We start from the raw sequence: 22,366 nt of genomic DNA, 5'->3' as shown, positions 1-22,366 counted from the left end.
GTCTTCTCTGTGCACACTTTCTGGAAGGCTTTCCATTTTGTTACTGCTTGTCCACACATGCTCACCCCTCATGGCTCTCCTCCCAGAGGCTCTCTGCCAGATTCTAAGTCATTTTCTCATCTTGTCACAGCACAGTACCTGCCTCGCCCTCTCCACTAATTACTTTACATGTAGCATGTTTGCAAATTTCACCTATGTATCATGTTCTCTGATGGATTGTAGGTTCCTGGAGTAAAGAAAAACATATCTTTTGAATCTGCATTGCCAATGCAGTGCCTTCAACATTGCATATTCTCAATATTAATTAGAGAGGGTACTAAAGTGTCACCGAAAGTGCCCTGGACATGGGCTGTAGTCTATATCCTCCTGCTAACTGAAAAGATGATCAACAGAAACCACTCCCCTTTTCTGACCCCAAGTCCCACAGCTGTAATCTAAAGTGAGAAGTCAAAAAGAGCTGTCGTCACCTTAAACACAAATTATTTCGCATTTGAAATAAATATACCGCAGCATGGCAAAGAGATCCCAACCAAAATAAAACGCCCTTGGGCAAATATTAAGAAAATCCCAGTGGGGAGTCTCACCTGGTATGCAGAGCAGTTCGAGCTGTCTGGCCTCTCGGGTCTGGTTAGGCGTCTCTGGCCAGCTGGCGTTTTATGCAGAATAAGAGGAAGCGGGATTTGGGGGCGGCTAATCTATCTTCATTCCAGCTTTTGTAATGAAAACCTCTGGCTTAACTGGTTTTTGGTTTTTTTTTTGCTATTTATTGTTTGACAATGATGTCATTTGTGTCTGTCCTCACTGTCTACCCTTTGTGGTGTGGTTGCTACGGGCAACAGGATTCTTGGGTGGCAATGAGTTAACTCAGGGAGAAGTTCCAGGCTTCTGGGACCAGAAATAACCATGCTTCTTGGACAGGACCCTAATGTTTAGCTCCAAGTAAGTGTGTTGAGCATTTTTGTTTCCTCAGTGGGTGAGGAGATGAACACTAGGTATTACTGGTCCTACTGGAGGCCCCGGGGATGGAGGCAATATGTGAGTCGCTGATACCCCATCTCTCAGTGGACTCAGGCCTGGAAGAGGAAAGGAGAGGACCAGCTGCCTCCTTTGGAAGCGCATCACTCTGGAGAGACCCTTGATGTGCGATGTTCGCCACAGCGAGCAGATGCTACTGGGGAGGACAGGCAGGATTGGCTGCATCTGTCCAACATGATGGCACAGCCCTGAAGATCCTGCTTCTCATGGAATCTCTCTTCTCTGGAGTGACAAAGAACAAGAAAGCTCTCCTTCTCTGAGTTCACACTCCAGTCACATCCTCTGATTAGGATAAGATGAAACAGAGGTCACCAACCCAAAACTGACCTCAATGCACAGTCTCTTATTAGGTGTGGCCCCTGGGAAATCCAAACACCCTTAGAACTCAGGAATGTGAACAGCTCCTCCCTTCCCACTGCTCTACCTCTGTTTCCTCCCATGAACCCGAATCCCAGGCACAGCCACCACCAGGATCCCCTTGCACCAGTTCTCCAAAGCCCTGGTTGCCCTGTAACCTCACGCAATGTCTATTAGATGCTCAGGTAATGAGCAATGATCATTTTCCCTGCTAGATGTATAGATGCAGACAGGGGAGGGCGAAAGGAAAGGATGAAGGAAGGAGGGAAAGAGGAAGGGAGGGAAAGAAGGAAGAAATGAAGGGAGGAAATAAGGAAGGAAGGAAGTGGGGAGAGAGAGAGAAGAATAGCATTATTTTAGAAAGATGTCCATAAACGGCTTTGACAACCATAAAGTGACTTCTTGGAAATGATTCACTATCTCATGACAGGCTTCACAGTCTGAGCTGAGAAGGTGAAGGTTCGTCATGCTCTTCCCCTGCTCCCTTCCCCACCCATCTTCTTCCCTCCCTGCTACTGTTTGACCAGCCACATCCCTCTGGGGTGGGGCCAGTGCCACTGTCACACCTAAGCTCTAGCTTCCAGCATCACATTGGCTGTCCTCTCAGGTTGGTCAGGGTCCCTCCCTTTCTTGAAACTACCTCTCAAGGCCCCTGACACAGGGATGTTCGACCCCCGGTCCTGCTGCTCCTCCGGGGATTCTAATCTCCAGAGAAACCTGCTTCCTGCTCCTCTGTATGAATCCGTGTCTTTCTTGCGTCCTAAACTGACTATGGACCTGTGTTCCAGAAGAAATCTCTTTCTCACTGCCTGTCTCCCTTCTTTGGTGGGCTCTCCTTTGCTCTGTCTTAACCTTTGTTTATTCACCCTAACAAAATACTCTCTTCAGCCACCAGAACTTCTGGTTTACCCCAGCGCCGCTGCTCCAGTCTGGACGAGCACACGCACTGGCTGGGTGCTGAGCCTCTTTCTGTCCTTCGGAGAAGCTTGGTTTCTTCACCAGCGCTGTGTGCACTGCGGAAACTGACTCTTAGACAGGACGCGAGTCACATCGCTTCTGATGGAGACGCCCACCTCCAGAGGTATCTCGATCTTTTCTGCTGGACCCCTTTCCAGGTGGCAGGAGGCTGCTACTCTTCCCACATCAATGGCCTGGACCTTGCTTGGGGCCTGTCTATGGGTGGTTGTTGGTGCTCTAAACCCTCTCCAAGTCTCCTGGTCTTGCTCTTTTGCCAGCCACGATTATATGGAATTCCCACACAGTCCCTTGGACTCTGCCTTTCCTTCCTTGATCCTCGGTTCCAGGATGCAACAGCATGAGGGTGTCTGTGGAAATTTTGAGTTTATTTGTAGATATGCAGACTCGGATAGTTAATGCTTGACAGCCACGCCTCACCACTGGAGTATGTGAGTTGACAGATAATGCTTCCCTCATTCATCTGCAGAGGAAATCTTTCTGAAATCCATTTTTTTCATATTTAATATGTATAATTAGGTGAGCTTGGACATATGCAAACACCCATGACATCATCTCCATAATAAAAAGATAAACATACCCAATAGCTCCCAGCATCTCCTTCTCTCTCTCTCTCCCTCTCGTGGTGAGAACACTTACCTGTTCTCCTAAATTTTAAATACACTAACCATATTGTTAACTATAGGCATAATGTTGCACAGATGATTTGTAGAATTTATTGCTCTAGCATAACTGTAACTTTATATCCATTGACTAACGACTTTCCATTTCCCCCACCCACACCCATGAAAACCACCATTGCGTTGTCTGCTTCTATGAGTTTGACTCTTTTATATGCCTTCTATAAATGGAGTCATACAGTATTTGTCCTCATGTGACTGGCTTATTTCACTTAGCATAATGTTCTCCAGTTTCACCCATATTGTTGCAAATGGCAAGATTTCCTTCATTTTAAAGGCCAAATAGTATGCCATTTTGTTTAGATTCTGTATTTTCTTTGTCCATTAATCTGCTAACGGACACTTGTGTTGTTTCCATATCTTGCTACTATGAATAGTGCTGCAATGGACATGGGAGTGCCACTGTCTCCTAGAGATGTGGATCTAAAGTCTTTGGGATAAATACCCACAAACGGGAAGGCTGGATCATATGGTAGTTGTATTTATTTTTTTGAGGAATCTCCATACTTTTAAACAGCTGCTCATTTCCCCCCCAACAGTGTACGAGGGTTCCAATTTCTCCATAACCTTATCAATATATATCCTTTGTTCTTTTAATAATAAGCATATAGAACCACAAAGGAGCCAGGATTGCCAAAATGATCTTGAGAAAGAAGAACAAAGGTGAAGGCATCACACCTCCTGATTCCAAAGTATGTTACAAAGCAACAATAATGAAAACAGTATGGCACTGGCATAAATACAGATGTACAAACCAATGGAACAAAATAGAGAGCCCAGAAATAAATCCATACATATACAGTCAACTGATCTTTGACCAGCATGCTAAGAACACATACGTAGAAAAAATAGTCTCATCAACAAACAACTTTGGGAAAACTGGTTATCCACATGCAAAAAAAAAAATAAAATTGGACATCTACCTTTTACCATTTATAAAAATCAACTCAAAATTGATTAAAGACTTACATGAGACCTGAAACTATAAAACTCCTATAAAAAACATAGAAGGAAACATTTGTGACACTGGTATTGACAATGATTTCATGGATATGAAACCAAAAGCACAGGCAACAAAAGCAAAAGTCATCATGCAAGGCTACACCAAACTAAAAAGCTTCTGCACAGCAAAGAAAGCAATCAACAGAGTGAAAAGGCAGCCTACAGAATAGAAACCATATATCTGATAATGGGTTAATTTCCTAAACATATAAGGAGCTCCTACAATTCAACAGCCAAAAAATAACCCAATTAAAAAGTAAGCAAAGGGCTTGAACAGACATTTCTCTGAAGAAGACATACAAATGGCCAACAGGTCTGTGAAAAGACACTCAACATCATTAATTATCAGGCAAATGCAAATCAAAAAATTACTATTCACAAAAATGCCCTTGGTGGTTGTCTACTCTGTAACATATTCATTGTAACAGATTGTCGTTCCTTTTGCCTGCTTTCATCCCTCCTTGATCCTTTCTTCTTTCTCCCTAGGATTACATTTGCAAAGAAGGAATTAGTTGCATGTGACTTTGCTGTAGACTCTGTTCTAGGGGGATCCAGGCTGGGATGTGCCATGAAACATATACTCTATCTGAGTTGCAGAAAGAGAAACACAACTGCCCAGTGATGTAAACCAGTGCTTAGGTCAGAGAAATCATGTGATAGGTCAGCATAGGAAACTCAGAATTGATCTAAGGCCCATTTTTGAAGGCTCTGGAAGTAACTCTGAAACTAGGCTGCTCAGTAGAGGAGCCACTAACCAGATGTGGCTGTTTAAATTTATATGTAGGCATTTGGGCTCCGGATTGTGGAACAGCAAATGTCGATTGAATGCAATAAATAACCCCAGGATTCAAATTCTAAGTTGTGTTCAGAAGGATGTATCACTATGGCACACAGTGAAACTAAAGTGCTTTAGAAAGTGATCCGATACTGTGCTGGGAGAACATAACCTGACATCTGCCGTGGGTTTTCTTGGTGGAAAAGAAAAAGACTTGAATATCAAGAATTCCAACTCACCCAATCATCCAACACAGATTGAGTTTAAAATTTCAAAAGGGTGGCAGTTATGAAGAATAGCCTTTTATAGGGTCGGGCAGCCCCAGTCATAGGGAAGTGGGACGGCTGGGCTGTTATTTCCCAACTAACACACAAGCCGTCTGAAATTCCCAAAAGGACTGGGCAGCCACGCTGCTACGTGGGGCAGAGGCTCAGAACTGGGGGCCCTGCTGCACCTGGCAGTTAGAATGGCAGTGGCAACTGAGTGTCCACAGAGTGAGGTTCAGAATATTCCCTTCAAATCCACAGCATCATCCCCTGATGAGGGTAGAACCCGCTCAGCATCTCAGCAGACATCAAATAAGCTCCTCCCATTTGGCAGGCACTTGTCTCTGCAGAGGTGTGGGCGTGACCAGAACGGAAGAGTGTTGAACATACAGCAGAAAAGAGACAAAAGGTGAAACGAGACTGGGAAGGGCAACAATGCAGAGAATCCAGTGCATTATGTAGGGAGCCGCCGGGAGCTGCTGGCAAAGTGGCTGCCATAGACTTTCAGGAAAGAGGCTCTTCTGAGTCAAAAATGGGAGGAAACAGCCGGCACTCCAGTGGGAACTCCCTTATCACACAGCCCTCATCTAAACCAGCCCTCTTTTTCCTTCAGCACTCGTGGAGCTGCTAGTACAGGGGAACGTCAGGAAACCAAGATACACCCAGGAAGAGAGCCAGGTGTGCATTTCTTTATCTGCACAGGTGAGAGCTGCACCCGGGCTGTGAACCTGCAGTTAACCGACCTGGGTCTAGTCTGTGCCCCAAGTTCCTCACGCAAAAGCACAGCCTGCCTTCTAGTGCCGTCTGGCGTCCTTGGGCTGGGTGGGTGGCGTCGTGCCTACAAAGAGGAAAGGGGCGGGAGGAAGAGGAGGCACTGAGACTGGGAGAACTCCTTCTCCGCCAGGTAACCTATTTAACCCTTGGTGGTCGTAGGTTCAAAGTGAGTGGACAAGACTGGAATCGTTGGTTGTCAGCGGCGTGGATGGAGTGGTGCTCTGGGGGGCGGGGGTTCCCCCAAAGATTTCGAATTCTGTGGGGGTTTATGTGTGAGATCATTAAAGAAAAAAGATGTTTAACTACACCTTCTTTCCCCTGTTTTTGGGCTGCTGGCCCAGAAACTGCTGCAGGGTTTTAGGAAGGTTCTGGAGAAAAATGTTTCCTCTAGCTCATCAATATCTTCGTGTGCTTCAGTTTTTCTAAACATGTAAAATAAGTGTTAAAAATAAATATAACTTCAATTTATGGTTTAGAAAATGTTTAAAAATTTTCGGGGGACTCGGTTGACTTTTTTTGATTGAAGTACAGTTGACATGCAGTGTTAGCTTCAGGTGTACAGCGATTCAGCTTTTGTGTGTATGTTACAAATTGATCACTACAGTAAGTCTAGTCACCACCGTCACCATGAGGAGTTGTTGCAATATTACCGGCTACATTCGCCCTGCTGTTCATTCCATCCCTGTGATTTATTTTATACCTGGCAGTTTGTATCTTTTAATTCCCTTCACCTATTTTGCCCATCCCCCAAACCCTCCCCTCTGGTGACCACCAACTTGTTCTCTGTATTTAGGAATCTGGTTCTGTTTTCTTGTTTGTTTTGTTTCTGCTTTTTTTTTTTTTTCTTTCAGATTCCACATATAAGTGAAACCACATGGTATTTGTCTTTCTCTGTCTGACGTATCTCACTTTGCATAATGCCCTCTATGTCCATCCATGTTGTTGCAAATGGCAAGATTTCATTCTTAGTATGGCTGAGTAACATTCCATTGTATACATACATCTTCTCTATCTTTTCATCTGTCGATGGACATTTAGGTTGCATTTTATATCTTAATGACCTGCTCTCCCTCAGCTTCATGCTGATTTTTTTTGGTCTCATCAATATTAATCTCTTTTCCTTCTGTTATCTACCTAAAGTTTTCTTTTTTGTTTGTTACATTTGCTTTTATGTTCTGCTCCAAGAGGTACCCCGTATGTGTGTGTGGAGAGAAACGGAGGGAGAGAGAGAGAATAAGTGCGTGTGTGCTTTTGTGTCTGTGTATTTGTGTGAATGTATGTTTATATGGGAAAGAGGGTGAAGATCGCTTCTCTCAGGCTCCTTCTAGGGCAGACACTGTAGATGCTATTCCATTCCTGCTACCGCGTTGGAGTCTTCACATTGGGGATTCAGTGAAAGAAAGAAAGAAAGAAAGAGAGAGAGAAAAAAAAAAAAAAGACTTGGTTGATTAAGACAGTGTGTGTGTGTCTATGTGTTGTGTGATTTGGAGATCTGTGTGTGTGTGTGTAGGAGGGGGTAGGTGGGTATGTGTAGACGTGGATGTGTGTGTGTGAGTGTTTAAGTCCTTGGCTGGGGCATCAGGAAGGATGAGAGAAGAACAGATAATCATATTGGAACATGTTCAAGCTCTATTTCTTTGTAATAATAATAAAGAAATAAACTGAACAGAATAAAGGTGATTTGGGGGCAAAGGCTCAGAGTCAGAGGTGGCATGAAGCAGACACCACCTATACCCAGATAAGAATAATTTACTCAAGGGCAAAAAGAAAGCCCCGCTCTGGCTCAGGCTGCCCGAGGTAACAGGCCCTGGTGGCCTTGCCTGCTGTCCCATTGCCAGCCCAGCGATGCCTGTGAGCACAGCTTGCACACGCACGCACACACACACGTTCCCAGTGCCCAGGTCAGGCACTTTCTGACTACAGCCCTCGCTGTGCGCAGTTCCTGCTTCACGTGAAAGAACCACAAAGAAAGCTGAGTTGGCCAATGACACACACAGCCAGGTATGAGTTAAAAGTGATTTAATGAGGGCGGAGCAGGGAAGATTCACTTGACTCCCCCAACCCCAACCTCCCTCCTTAGATGAGCCCTGAGCAGCCACAACGCTAGCTCAGCCAGTGAGACTTGCAGCCTTATCCAGAGGCTCAGGAGCCCTCCAGACTGAGTTAAAGGGCACAAAGAGGGAAAGATTATGACTCAGGGTGACAGCAGGCTAATTGCGAATGGGACGCATAAGCAGGATGGGAGGAGGGACGATGTGTCAGGTGGTGGGCTCCTCAAGGGCTTGGCTGTGGACCACGTTACTTCTGCTTGGTCTTCTGCTGAGCTGGCCCCGGAATGACCGTTGGGGGACATGGCTCTGGAGTTATGGGGTGGCAGGGCCCCGGAGCTATGGGTTGGCAGGGCTCCGGAACCTTGGGATGGCAGGGCTCCGGAACCTTGGGGTGGCAGGGCTCCGGAACCGTGGGGTGGCATGGCTCCTTGGTTTTGGGGACACATGGTTCCTGGGGTGGAGGCTGGCAGGGCTGCTTCACCTGCTGCTGCTGAAGCTGGGGGGGTGGGATGCAGGGCTGCTTCTGCTGGTGGGAACTCATGCTTCCAAGGAGGCTGGACCTGGAGACAGAAAAGCTGACTCAGTGATTTGATCCAACAGAGAAGAAACCAAGTTAAATGCCAGATAGATTTCATTTCAGGCCCATTTAGATAAGATGGTCTCTCCTCTCCCCTAGCTGTTTCCCACTACATGAGAGTAAAATATGCCTTGATATTTCTGGGTCTTTCAAGAGGAGGAACTTAAAGGCAATTCGTTCTGCTCCATTTCAGTGGGGTTGGTTCCTTGGCTCTCTCCTATCCCCAGACCTGTCACATCCCTCACTGACAAGGACCCAAGAACACATATTAAGTCTTTTGGAAAGTGATATTGTAGAGACAACTGCCTTGTACACACCCTTACAGGATGCCTCTGTTTGAATCTAAGCTCCTACGACTTCACTCTGGCCTTTGTTCACACAGTCCTCTCCAAAATGCTTTCCTTCCCACCTCTGCTTGTCCGAATAGCCTTCCACCATAGCTCGCAATGTGCGCGGTCCCTGGGAGCTCCCCAAACTGCCCCCGCCCTTCCCCGCCCCCCTCTCTCTCACCAGTCACTGTCCACCTTGCATTTCATCTGTGTGTGTTCATGCATTAGCTTGCCCGCTAGGTTGTAAGTTTATTCAGTAAGTTCTGTAACCATCTAAGGTGCCTACCATGCCTAGCAGAGAGCTTTAAATATAATAAATATTCAGAAAAGTCCATCTTATGAATTAAAAATTTTATAAGCATCATAAGCCGAGAGAACAGTGGTGTTGCTGAGTGTGCCCTGGGCCCGGGGTCTAGTTGCAACTCTGCTACTCACTTACTGTGGGAACTCGCACAGGTCTGTCCCCTTCCCCGACCCCCAGTTCCACAGCTGTCCACTGAGGTCACCAACTTCACCAGCTCTAAGCTCCTTTCAAACCCAAACCATGTTAAATTTAAAATAAGGCTACCCCTGTATCCTCTCCCTCCAATTAATACCCTGCTTCAGCCCTCTTACGCGTATTTGTCCATTTTCCCAAAACTGAAAACACGAAGAATTTCAAATTGATTCCAATCAGAGACTCACCTGGTACACAGAGAACGGGTTGTCTAGCTGCTCCGGTCTGATGTGAAGTCCACGGCCAGCTGGCTTTTTATACAATGAATGAGCCCTGCCTCAAGGAAATGCAATCACCCTGGGCCCCTCTGTTTTCATTCCTTACCTGTCAGACATGATTCACCCCACTCCCCTCAATTACCCGTTGGCTCAGCTTTTGTGATGAAAACCACCCACTTGATATTTTTTGGCACCGGCTGTCTGACAATGATGTCATCTGGGCCCAGTTCCCACTGCCACCCTTCCCCTTAGACGCAGGTGTAGAGCTTGCTTTGGGGGAGGGGTGAGCCACAGGCTTGCTTCCTGGGGGGTTTAAAGGGTTCACCCCGGAGGGAGAGCTGAGTCCTTCGGTGGTCTTGCTACCTTTCTGCTCTTTTTCCTTGAGATGGTCATTCTTTGTGTCCTGTGGGATAGAATACGTTTGGGCATGTGAGCTAGTGGGAAGGGAAGGGATGCAGAGGAGCCGAGCTGGGCATGAGTTGTCAGGTAGATGCTATGGGATAACAGAACTGACTGATTATAGACTCCTGGTGTGCGACATCCTAGCCCCTTACACCCAAGTCCCCCATCTTTCTCCTAACTCCGCGGAACGACGTACATTCGGAATTACTTAATTATCACCCCCCAACCCCACCCTTCCCCGACTGCTTGTTAATCTGGGTAAACCTGCTTTGCTTTCACCAACCACACCTTCACCCCTCTCCTACTTCAGAGACTTTTCAAAAGCTAATTCCATTTCTGGGATAACCTTTTCCCTCCACTCCACCCAGCCTCCTGGCTGTGGCCCTTCCTCCTTTCCTAACCCGACTGTGTACCACCCGCACCTGAAAACCTGGGAGCTTTTCTAACCACCATCACCCCAGGCCCACCCCGTGGGGCCCTCAGGGATGAATCGTCCCCAACCTCTTGCCCACTTCCAACTCCAGACCCAGCTCCTGAGGGTTTTCTTCCTCTCTCTGGCTCCCTGTCTTTTGGGGGCTTTCTGAGCATCAGAGCTGCACCTGTTCAAAACAACACTTACTGTGGGGACTTACTGTGCTCCTGTGGTAATATTTGTATCCTCATTCATTCAACAAACATTCATGACGTCCTTAATACATGCCAGTCATGTCTCATGCTAGGAGCCATCCCAATATGAAGACCACTTCCACTCAACAGAGCCGGAACTCCCCAGGGTGAGGAACACAGCCGAACTCAGAGACACTAGTTTAATGGCTCAGAAACCCTCACTCATTCCAGGGTCTTCAAGAGACAACTGAGGAGTTTGAGGCCACGAGAGGTGAAATAACGCACCCAGGATCCAACAGCAACGCACCCACCAGCGTGAAGAGGAATTCCACACAGAAATCCTCCGTTCACCTTTGTCTGAACCTCCCCCTCCTCCTGACGCCTACAGAGGAAATTGAGCCCCGGCAGGAGAGAGATTAAAGGTGGAGAGCGGAGCTCAGCCTCCCTGGGTGAGGGCTCGGGGCACTCACAGTCTTGGGGAAGCTTTCCGTGAGTGGTGATGTGAGAAGCCAGAGAAAGCCTTGCCTTTTGGGTAAAACCTTAATATTTGCTAAGATAACTCCTCTTAAGTAGGAATAAAGCTGCTGAATGTTTCAGATGGCTCTGGGGGTAGACAGAAGGTATCTCCAGCACCGCTAAAAATAGGAAGGGGCTTGGGTTAGTGTAGGTGAAGTAAGGGACTCATTCAGTTTAGGGTCACTCCCTGGACCAGGCTCTGAGAGAGGAAGGGAAAGGCTGATGTGCTAAGATGCCTGTTTTGAACCAGAGTTGCTTTCTCTTTGGAGGAGGTCCCAGGGTGGCATGGTGACAAGCCTGGGTCCCCTGAGCCGTGATGGCGTTATGGATGGCAGAACGTGAGCATCCTCTGAGCATCTGCCCAGGTACGCCTTTCCTCCATCATGGTTGGAACCGTGAGAGTCTCCTTGCCATGGGCTTCCCTTTCCTGGGGACAGAAGAACAGGGATTCCCTGAGTCCTTAACACCAGCAATTTCCTCTAATCAACATAACATGAACCTGAAGTCACTGTTTCAGAGCTGCCCTTCAAACACAATGTGCTACTAGGTGTGGCCTTTGGAAGATCTCAATCACCCTTGCGCCCAGGTGTGTGGAGAATTCCTCTTTCCCTGGCCCCTCAGCACACACCTAAATGTTTGCAGAGCACTTGCTGGTGCCACAGGTGGTCACCTCGTATGACCTTGAGTCCTGGATGAACCTCCCACCGTGTCACCAGAGCCATTGGTCCACATCCATCCTTACACAGTGCCTGATATGTAATAGCTGCTCGTTGAGTTGCTAATTATAGAATGAATGAATGAATGCATGGGTGAATGAATGAATGAATGGCATTATTTGTAAAGAGAAGCCCAGAGATTTCTGGGAAGTGTTGTCTTTCGGGATAAGTTGAGAGGAGGAGTGAGGGTTCAGCAAAGGACAGATGTCTTCCCCATCCCTCTGCTTCACGGTCGGCCAGTTTAATGACCTGCCTCCCTCTGGGCTGCTGGCCGCGCCATCACCACAGCCGAGCTCCAAGCTTCCCGCCTCACGTTAGCTCCCCTCTAGGCTTGGGACCAGGACCCTTTCTTCACCCAAACTCACTCCTGAGAGCCCCGGACAGAGGGAGCTCCAGGCAGAACCTGAGGCTGCATCTGGCAGGATTCTCAGCCCCGAGGAAACTGCTTCCTGCTCCCTGCCGTGGGGTGTCACCCAGCCTGTCCCTAGCCCTGGAGAATCTGAGCCCAGCTCTGAAGCTGGGGTACTTGTGCCCTCCATGGGCCTTGGCCCTGCATGTAAAGGAATTTTATGTCCTGGCACCCAGTACCCCACCCTGGCTGGACTCACCTGCCTGCCTTCACCTGTACCTCCTGACTCCACCCAACCCCGCTCTGGTTCCTGACTCCAGAACTTTCCCTCGATCCCTGACATCCACATCCTTCTCCTGGTTTGTTTCTCTGAAGCTCACTCAGCGGTTGGTGTTAAGTCTGTTCTTTGCTTCAGAGAAGCTCTGTTTCTTCACCGTCAGGGTTGGGTTAGCCCGTGAGTCTGGCCCCACAAACTCCCCACACAAAGAAAGGGGAAGCCAGGTGGCTTCTGACGGTAGGTACATTTCCCAGAATTTCTCAGTCTGTCATAGTAGCCCCTCCTTAAAACACAAGCGGCTGCTGCTTTTCCCAAGTCAAGGCCTGGCTCCCTCTGGACCGACTGTGGATCCTCCACTCGCTCTGAGCGGGCCTCTGTGCATCCCTCACGTGCAGAACGGGGAAGAGGACAGCGCTGAGCCTACTTCCTGACTGAGGTCACTCCCTCCCCCTTTACTTCCCCAAGGCCCAGAGCTTGCAGAGACTGTCATGCCGAATTCAAATTCCAGTCATTTTGCCATAGGAACCAATATATAAAATATGGTAACATGTGAAAACAAGCAGTATTAAGTTTTGCTGTCGCCATCCCCCAATCACCACGAGGATCCTCAGAGACCAGAATTTTGGCTGCTGCCCATTTCAGGTCACAATGGTTAAAGGAAAACAAAATCTCTATAACACAGTGTCCCCTATCTGAAAAAGAAGACGAGAAGGACCAGATCCCAGGGTTTAGAAGCCTCCCGAACATTTTGGTCCAGTAGGCAGGAGAAGAGATGGTTACACGCAGGGATGCAGAGGTGGAGAGAGCACAAACGTCCTAGCGCTGGAGAACCTCTACCCAACCCTGTCCCGCTGAAGGCAAGAGACAGATGGGGTTGTTGCAGCGAAGTGTGTTACAGCTCAGTTGTGACAGCTCAGTTGTGACAGCAACCTGGATCCAGGCGAGAGACCAAGCAGCACTTGCAGGGTTAGAAAACTCAAGTTTATTACGCCAGCAAGCCCAGAGGAGTTAACACTCCAAGCTCTGGACCCTGTCTGTAGGTTTACACAGGCTTTTATAGGCTGCCAGTCTAGACTTTGCAACATTTTGTAACATCATATGCAAATAAGATATAACAAAGATGACTAATTAGGAACAAGCTTGCTAGAAATGGACCAATCAGGAGTGAGCTCCATGCAAATGAAGCACTACAAATGGATCAATGAGGAATTAGCTCAGGGAACAAATAGAATCTTAGGGGTAAGTTTTGCTTTCCTAGAAGCAAGCCATTTCAGAGTTTAAAAAGCGAAATAATGCTGCAGGGCCAGGGAACCAAATGGTGCTGGCAGGAGGGTAGTGGCCCTGCCTGGGGGTCCTGCCGTCTTTTTTCATGGGGCTTCCCACCTCAGGATGGGGAAGGGACTCAGTCCAGTCTTCACAGCCTCGTTAGCAGCAGAATCAGACAGAAGCCTTTCTTCCTAAGAAGAAAGCATGTCCCTTGGCCTCCCTCTTTTCTTTTCCCAGTCCCTGATGGGATGGACGAAAATTTAAATCTGGCTTCTCTTACTTGGATCATGTAGAAAAGAAAGGACCTAGGCTTAGAGTCCCGCACAGTTGTAAAGCCTTTTCACCCATATTAGTTGGATGACCTTGAGCGAGTTACCTAAACTTTCTGCACTTTAATGTCCTATTTTTTTTAAATTTAAGTATAGTTGATTTACAATGTTGTGTTAGTTTCTGGTGTACAGCATAGTGACTCAGTTATATATATGTATATATACATTCTTTTTCATTATATGTTATTGCAAGTTATTGAATATAGCTCCCTGTGCTGTACAGTAGGACCTTGTTGTTTATCTACTTTATATGTAGCAGTGTGTATCTGCTAATCACAAACTCCTAATTTATCCTTCCCCTGCTTTCCCCTTTGGTATCCATAAATTTGTTTCCTATGTCTGAGTTACTTTCTGTTTTGTAAGTAAGTTCATTTGTGTCATTTTTTTTAGATTCCACATATAAGTGATGTCATATGATATTTGTCTTTCTCTGTCTGACTTACTTCACTTAGTATGACCGTCTAGGTCCATCCATGTTGTTATAAATGGCATAATTTCATTAAATGTCCTATTCTTTAAAATAGGAACTTTAAGTTGTATGTCACAAGATTGTTGTAAAGATGAGATGAAAATATTCTTCAAACACTTTTAGAATGAATGGGCTAAAAATATTATTCATAATCAGTCTTACTAATTTGTCTCATTCTTTCCTCCCCCTTTGAGTCTGATGAATCTTTTTTGTATTGTCTGTGTGTTTCCCTTTTGCTGCTCACAGCGTGTGTGTGTGCGTGTGTGTGTGTCTGTTTGCCTGCGTGTGTATGGACCCAAGGGCAGGGTGCCCTTCTCGAGGGAGCAATGTGCTTGGGTTTTACGATTGCTTTATCCCTCCTCATTTTTTCCTCTACACTGTCAGATGTTCATGTTTGTCAGATAATACCTCGAGTTACTGGGCATTAGCAATGACTTCATGGTCCATGCTTTATATGAGTCGGATGGCAGCGGGTGACTAAAGTTGCTGGTGATCAGGCAATGACCAGGGCATGCCCTAGATAAGGAAACTGAAGCAGAAAAATGTTAAGTAACTCTCTCAAGAGGTCATAAAGTTAGGATGTGCTGGGATACAGTCCCTTAACAACTTTGCCATATTGCTTGTCAATACTAGTGGGGGGTTCCATATGCTGGTCTACTCTTAGAAGGAGGAGAGGGAGGAGGAGGAAGAGAAGGAAGAGGAGGAGGGGAGAGAGGAGGAGGAGAGGAGAAGGAAGAGGAGGAGGAGAGGGAGGTGAAGGAGTCCCAGCTGGGTCCTGACATTCTCACACAGCTGAACTGATCAATTGGAGATAGAGTTCTTCTGGGTATGGATGATCAAAGACACACACACACACACACACACATATATTTTTTAATTGAGGGTATTGAATTTCAAAATGGAATCTCAGATGGTTCAGACTACTGTCCTAGATAAATGCTCCCTCACTGATCGCTCATTGCCCCTCGGGCTGTTGAAGGGGCAGAGCGATAACCACATGACTAAACATACTTGGACAGAGAGTCCAAAACCCCATCGCGGGTGGCTGCTATTTGTAGTTGTTGGTCCCCTCTTGTTTATTCAGCTATGCCTGCTTCATCACTGACCCACTTCTTAAAGCAAGTGCCTCCAGAGTGCAGGGTGACCTTTATAGATTTTGGAAACATGAAGTCCCAGGTTCACATTCTAGCTCTGCTCCTTACCGGCTGTGTGTGTGTGTGTGATATTGAGAAAGTTTCTTAATAATAATTGCTTCCATTTGATTAGCACCACAAAGTGTTAGACTTTGTTCTATGCACTTGACGCTAATCTGCACACTATCACTGCAAGGAACGGGTCCTTAAATCCATTCTACAGACATGGAAGCTGAAGCACAAAGACTGTCATCTGACCAAGTTTATGTGGCAAATAGGTGGTGGGGCAAAGAGGCAAATCCAGCATTTGACTCTGAGACCTTAAGAATCTGTTTATCTTACCTGTGAGTTAGGAATGATAAGATGGGCTGCCAGGGCTGCTATTAAACGTGATTACCTATGCAAAACAACTACTGTAGTGACGAGGGCACTGCAGATGGATGCGAGATATCCAGGACCGTGCTTCTCCTGAGGGTCTGAAGCACATCTATTATTAGACTCATCTCCAGTGACTCAGAACATTCCATAATCTTCTTGATTTGTGAAGTAGTCAGTCAGTCATTTATTTAACACATATTTGCTGAATGACAACCACATGTCAAGCATGAAGTCCTAGCCTTGCCAAAGTCTGGTGGAGAAACAGGCATTGTTCTGTGAGCTTCTGGGACTCAATACCCATCAATGAGGAGTGCTCCCCTGATGGAGGCTGACTTGAGCATAAGACACGGAAGAAACCTAAACGTTCATTGACAGATGACTGGGTAAAGAAGTTGTGGTATATATATATATATATATATACAATGGAATATTTCTCTGCCATAAAAAAGAATAAAATAATGCCACTTGCAGCAACATGGATGGACCTAGAGATCATCATTCTAAGTGAAGTAAGCCAGAAAGAGTAAGAAAAGTACCATAGGATATCACTCATATGTGGAATTTAAAAAAAGAAAAAAGAAGACACTAATGAACTCATCTGCAAAACAGAAACAGACTTTCAGACATAGTAAACAGTCTTATGGTTACCGGGGGAAAGAGGGTGGGAAGGGATAAATTTGGGAGTCTGAGATTTGCAAGTGTTAACCACTATATATAAAAATAGATAAAAAACAAATTTCTCCTGTAGAGCACAGGGAACTATATTCAATGTCTTGTGATAACTTTTAATGAAAAAGAATATGAATATATGTATGTATATGAAATGAAATACATGTATGAATAGGAAAACGAATATATGTATGTGTGTGCGTGACTGGGAAATTGTGCTGTACACCAGCAATTGACACATTGTAACTGACTATACTTCAATTAAAAATAAATAGATAAATTAAGACAGTGGGTAAAAAAGAATCACTTGGGATGCTTGTTAAAGATACAGTGACAACTCCTTCATCCTACTATAATAGAAACAGATAGGGGAGGCCTGAGGCTCTGTGTCTCTAAAGTGTTCACCAAGTGCTTTTTATGATCAGGTAAGTTGGGAAACACTAGATTGTAAACCCAGTGGCTTTTCTACCTTGATTGCAACTTACAGACAGAATCTGGTATCTTAAAAAAAAAAATCCCCAAGTGGGCTCCACTCGAGATTTATTTAATCAGTTGATTTTTGATTTTTTAAAAAGTCCTCAGATACCACCAGGTTTGAAAGTCACTGCTCCAGCAGGTTGTCTCAACTAGAACCTGAATCCAGACAAGGAGCCTCAGTCCCATGACCCCTCCAGGTGGAAGGAGGTTCAGGTGGGCGCTGATTTGCCTGGGCACGTGTTCATGTTGATGCAGCTGGATGCCCATGGAGGTGAGTGTTTGGCCTGAGGATACTGGGAACCTTGGGAAGCAATTAAGTCCCATCCCAGGAAGGCTAACTACTTCCACATACCCTTGAATTCCCACCCTCCCTCCAGGGAATCATCAGAAGACAGACCCAGGCGGGCTTATCTGGGCTGATCCTGGAGCCAGCGGCCTCAAGCCAGGAGCTGGTCCTGTGTCACCTGCCTGGACACCGCCACCTGCATGGTATAGAGACTTTTTGGTGGTGTAAGAAAAGCAAAACTCTGCCACCACTCATGTTTTTAGCTGGGACTCAAAAAAAAAAAAAAAAAAAAGACAGATGAACAAAAGGAAATCAAACCATTTATTAATGCCCGTAGCACACATCCGAGGAGAGAAACCTAAAAAAAGAGCTCAAAGCAGGACTGCGGTTTACACAGCATCTTCCACAAGGAACAAGACATTTGTAGAGAAATGACAGGACAGAGGAAAGCAGCTTTAGGCTTCCAAGGGCAGCAAACTGTGGGAAGGTAAATATGTGGGTGGGAACTGATGGAGGAAGCTTGGTTTGCAGATGCCTCTGGTGCCATCCCAGTCTGATAAGATTCTAGCTCTAGCAGAGGAATTTATATCCTGCTTTTAGGCAGAAAGGGGGGATTTTTTTTTTCCTGTTTGCTGTTTCTTAATCGCCTTCAGCTCAAAATAATTTTTATGTCAAAGAAGCATATTTTGGGGTGACATATTCTGATTTCCTTCAGTGGATTAGAGGTCCATGCTTCCTACCTCCAAGGAGCCTCTGGCAGGGCCAAATTATGACCTTTGGAGTCCCAAAGTGCTAAAAATGATGGGTTTCTGTCCTCCCTCTCCTGCTCACTAGAAATAAACCTTTATTTTTCAAAATCACCTAAAATGCACAGTTGTCACTTCTTTTTACATTCTCTGATTACCACAGTCTGAAATGGTTTATGAAATCTGACCTTTCATTTGTTTGTTCTTTCATTTATCCATTCTGTCATTTTCTGGGCATCTCTGCCGCCCGGATCACATGGACTCCGCTTACTAATGTTGTGGGACAGTGTGTGTGTGGGGGTGCTGTGACATGGTGACATGCAGGTTGGTAAAAGAATTTACCAGAGATAAAGTATGGGAGTAGAAAGGAGTTTATTAGGGGTGCACTGCCATGGACCACAGCGGGCCACACAGACGAGAGGTGCCTGCTGAGCCCAGAGGGCCGGTTCCTAGGCGTTTGTAAAGTCAGGTGGCAGGGCGCCTGACCGGCTTGTGTACAAGGCTCTGACTGGCTGTAGGTGAGGTAAGAGGTTTAGGGTCTGTGAGGGGTGGTGGGGTTTATGACTCTGGTAAGGTGGGCTGAAGCAAGCCAGCCTGAGCTGTTGTGAGATTTGGCATTACCTAGGGCTGTTTGTTTGTTGGGGAAACATGCCCAGTAGAAAAAGTACTTTGTGTTTTAAGGATCAGAGGCAGACGTCTGAGAGCCCAGGAATGGGGTCGCTGGACTGTGAAGGACGTCGGCCGGCCCCACACTCCCCACTCCACTTGCCCAGAACACTCTCTCCGCCCCAGAGGCAGAACAGTGTGGTCACAAACTGGGGCAGCTCTTTCCCCTGCCACCTCCTCTTCAGGCCAGGAGCCCCTTGGAAGCGAAGTGCCCAGTCCTGGGTGTCTGCATGGGAGCTGTTCTGACACTCAGTTCCTTTGGAGAAAGGGACAGGGCTTCTGTAGTCAGACTGGACCACACTGAACCTCAGCATCTCCATGTCCTGGCTGTATGACTGCATCCAGTCAATTAGGTCCCAAGCCTTGGTTTTCTCATATGTGAAATGCTGTGATGGCTTAATAACAATCATCTGCAGAATGTCTTTGAGAATTGGTGACAATGTCCACAAGTGTCTGTGTATATTATATGCTCAATAAATGCTTGGTCTTGTCATCATCGTTTACCACTGGGGGGTTAACTGCCAAAACATTCGTCTCAGGACCCTCCTCTGCCTAGAGAGGGGCCAGATGGAAGTCTTTTTACTGCCTCAGAAATCTATGCTAATTGTAAACTGCCTCTTTCCTGGCCTGGTGAGCTCTCTGGACTGGGAAAGCAGAGACGTGGGTTCCACTTCTGGCTCCACAGCAAAATAAACCTGTGACTTCGAGCAAGTCCCTTCACCTCAGTCCTTTGTCCATAAAATGAGAAGTTGGGTTGGATTCCTTCTTCCTTCACCCTGTGACGCGACCTTATAAAAGCCCCCAACAGCTGGCCCTTGGGGCTCATGCGGGCACCTCTCGTCTGTGTGGCCCGCTGTGGGCTATGGCAGTGCACCCCTAATAAACTCCTTTTCTACTGTCATACTTTGTCTCTGGGGAATTCTTTTACCAATCCGCATGTCACCATGCCACCGACCCGCCCCCCTTCTGTCCCACAACAGTGAGGAGGGACAGAGAGGAGAGATGGCGGTGAGCCCTCCCTCCCCTCCTGCAGCATTTAGAGTCCTTGTAAGTATACTTTCTTGTCCTCAGAAGAACAGAAATATGATTTGGATCTTAGTGACTTGCTGTGAAAGGTGTACATAGCAAACTGTCTTCCCTGATGCGAAACTACTCGCTGATTCATTCTTTACTGAGAATAACTTTAACACAGAGGCTGTGCTCCAGGAAGGAGGTAATAGGCTGATAATCTCAGAAGAGTGGACAGACCTCCGAGTTCCTCCTTAAGATTCATGGAGGTTAAGAGGACGTAGCCCCTGTAAAATGCCCTGATTATCACCTTTTCTGTTCCATCCAATTTTTTTTATAAAACCTTAAGATACCAAACCCCAAGACAGGCTCACAGTCTTTAAGGCATGAGCTGGCTGGGACTCCCTTTGCCGGGCAAAGCAGTAAGGCTGCTTTGTCCTTTGTTCCCAAGACTCTGCCTCCGAGTTTGAATTTGCTTTTCGGGGTGCAGAGGCCGATTTCTCGGTAACATTGTGGACGGAGTTTGAAGACATGATAGGGTAGGAAATCTATGAAGTCTAGGAAGGATCAGAAAAATCATTTGTCAAGTCGATTAGGGAGGAAACATAACTTAAAGAATTTGGAAGTGTATTTTACTGGAAAGTTCAGGCAGCTCAATGAATTTTCACAAAGTGGCAGCATCCGTTTCCATAGGACCCAGACAAAGACACAGAACCCGACAAGCCCCCTGCTGCAGCCTTCATCTCACGTCCAGGCACTCTGACTCTGTATAAATGGTACAATTCAGTACATGCTTTTAACGTCTACTTTCTTCCCCTTAAGACTGTGTGTATGAGATTTGCCCAAGCCATGTAATGCAGCGTGTCTAATCTCATGGTCGCGGGGTATCTCATTGTATGAATGTACTACAGTTAATTTCTCCGTTCTGCTGTTAATGGGATTTAGGATATTGTCGACACGGACTTAATACAAATCCTGCTGCCATGAACCTTTTCGTATGTGTGTCTCAGCAGCACATGCACACGTTTCTGTTGTGCACACGCCGAAGGGTGAGCCTGCTGGGATGGCGATGCGAATGCTCAGCTTTAGAAAATACCGTCCGGCAGTTTCCCAAAGTGGCTGCCCAGTTTATTCTCCCGTCAGCAGGGAAGGAGGGTTCCTGCTTATCCACGTCCTCACCAGAACCTGGTATTGTCCGTGTCTTTGATTTTAGCCAGTGTGTTGCACTGTGTAGTGGCATCACATTTTCATTCTAATTTGAATTTCCCTGATAACTAGTGTTCAGTGCCTTTTTAAATGTTTATTGGTCATTTGAACATTCTCGTTCATGAAGTACCTGCTTGAGTCTTTGCCCATTTTTCTAGTAGGTTGTCTGTAGTTTTTACTGGTTTGAGGAGTCCTTTATATATTCTGAATATAATGCTTTATCTATTAAATATATGTGTATGTATGTGTATATATGTGTATAAAATTTTCCCAGTCTGTGTCTTTTAATAGTCTCCTTGGGTGAATTGAAGTCCTTAGTTTTAATGTAACCCAATTTATTAACTTTTTTTTATAGGTGACACTTTTGTGCTGTTTAGGAAATCTTTGCTTACTCCAAGGTTTGGTGTTTTCTTCTAAAATCATGTATTTTCTAACTTTCAAATTCAGATCTACAATTTATCAGGGACTATTTTTGTGAATGCATAACGTGGGTTAACATGTACTGGTTCTGTGAGAATGTCCGTTTGACCCATCACCATTTATTTGCTAAATATTATGGGTGAGTGATAAGTGAGTGAGTGAGTGTGAGTTAATGAATAAATAATAAATACATGAAAATTCCATTTGTACATGTTTGCAGAAGTGCTTTGTAGCACTCGCACGTCATTTATGTATGTTTTGTCTGCTTTTTCAGTATGACAACTTCCAATAGGCAAAATCGCATCCAGCAAGTAGGCTAGGGATTTCTAGTGGTAGGAGCTCAACTTTTCCACACTTCATCCTTCCTTAGACACAGTTAGCTGGCAGGAGGCTTCCAGACTCTTGTCAGCTAGTCAGGCTTTCTCTCCCCTCCTTTACCCAAGATGTCAGGGTCTGACAACCCCCATCATTAATTGCTGGAGACCAGTGAAGTCCCTGGGGATGACTCCTGGGCATGTGTGTACTCGCAAACCCGCTCCCCCAAACATCCCCTCAGAACCAATGAATGCATCCCAGACTGGGGCCAGGACACAGACAATGATGTGAAGCACAGATTCATTAGGGGAGGACACAGGAAAGAAGCTCGGGGAGGGAATCCTAGCTGTGACCAAAGGGGAGGCTGGCGAGGATGAGGCCTCGCTCATGTCCACCCAGGAGAGCATCAGAGTGGGACAGAGAAGAAGACAGGGCACAAGGGGGTGCATGTGATGAGGGGCTCAGTGGGAGGAAATCCTGACAGTGCTTCGTTGGGCAGGAGGAGGCAGGAGAGGAGGGCAAATCCTGGGGCTGGGGGAGGAGAAGCAGGAGGAGGAGGAGCTACATCTGGTAGCCCGGATGGTGGGCCTGTGGTAT

At 46.3% G+C, this 22,366-nt stretch overlaps 1 protein-coding gene across 1 annotated transcript; it reads right to left on the bottom strand.

The window, feature by feature from the left end:
- Positions 1 to 7,884: 7,884 nt before the first annotated feature.
- LOC105093906 (cornifin-B-like) lies at positions 7,885 to 9,612 on the bottom strand. Its single transcript, XM_010985835.3, has 2 exons — positions 9,506 to 9,612; positions 7,885 to 8,475 (listed from the first exon to the last, which is right to left on the bottom strand). The coding sequence occupies exon 2, from the start codon at positions 8,454 to 8,456 to the stop codon at positions 8,163 to 8,165; it is 294 nt and encodes a 97-aa protein (XP_010984137.1). The 5' UTR covers positions 8,457 to 8,475; positions 9,506 to 9,612; the 3' UTR covers positions 7,885 to 8,162.
- Positions 9,613 to 22,366: the final 12,754 nt, after the last annotated feature.

This window comes from Camelus dromedarius, chromosome 23 (genome assembly GCF_036321535.1).
Source record: "Camelus dromedarius isolate mCamDro1 chromosome 23, mCamDro1.pat, whole genome shotgun sequence".
In the NCBI taxonomy this organism is placed as follows: Eukaryota; Metazoa; Chordata; class Mammalia; order Artiodactyla; family Camelidae; genus Camelus; species Camelus dromedarius.
This window is presented reverse-complemented; position numbering and strand designations above follow the sequence as displayed.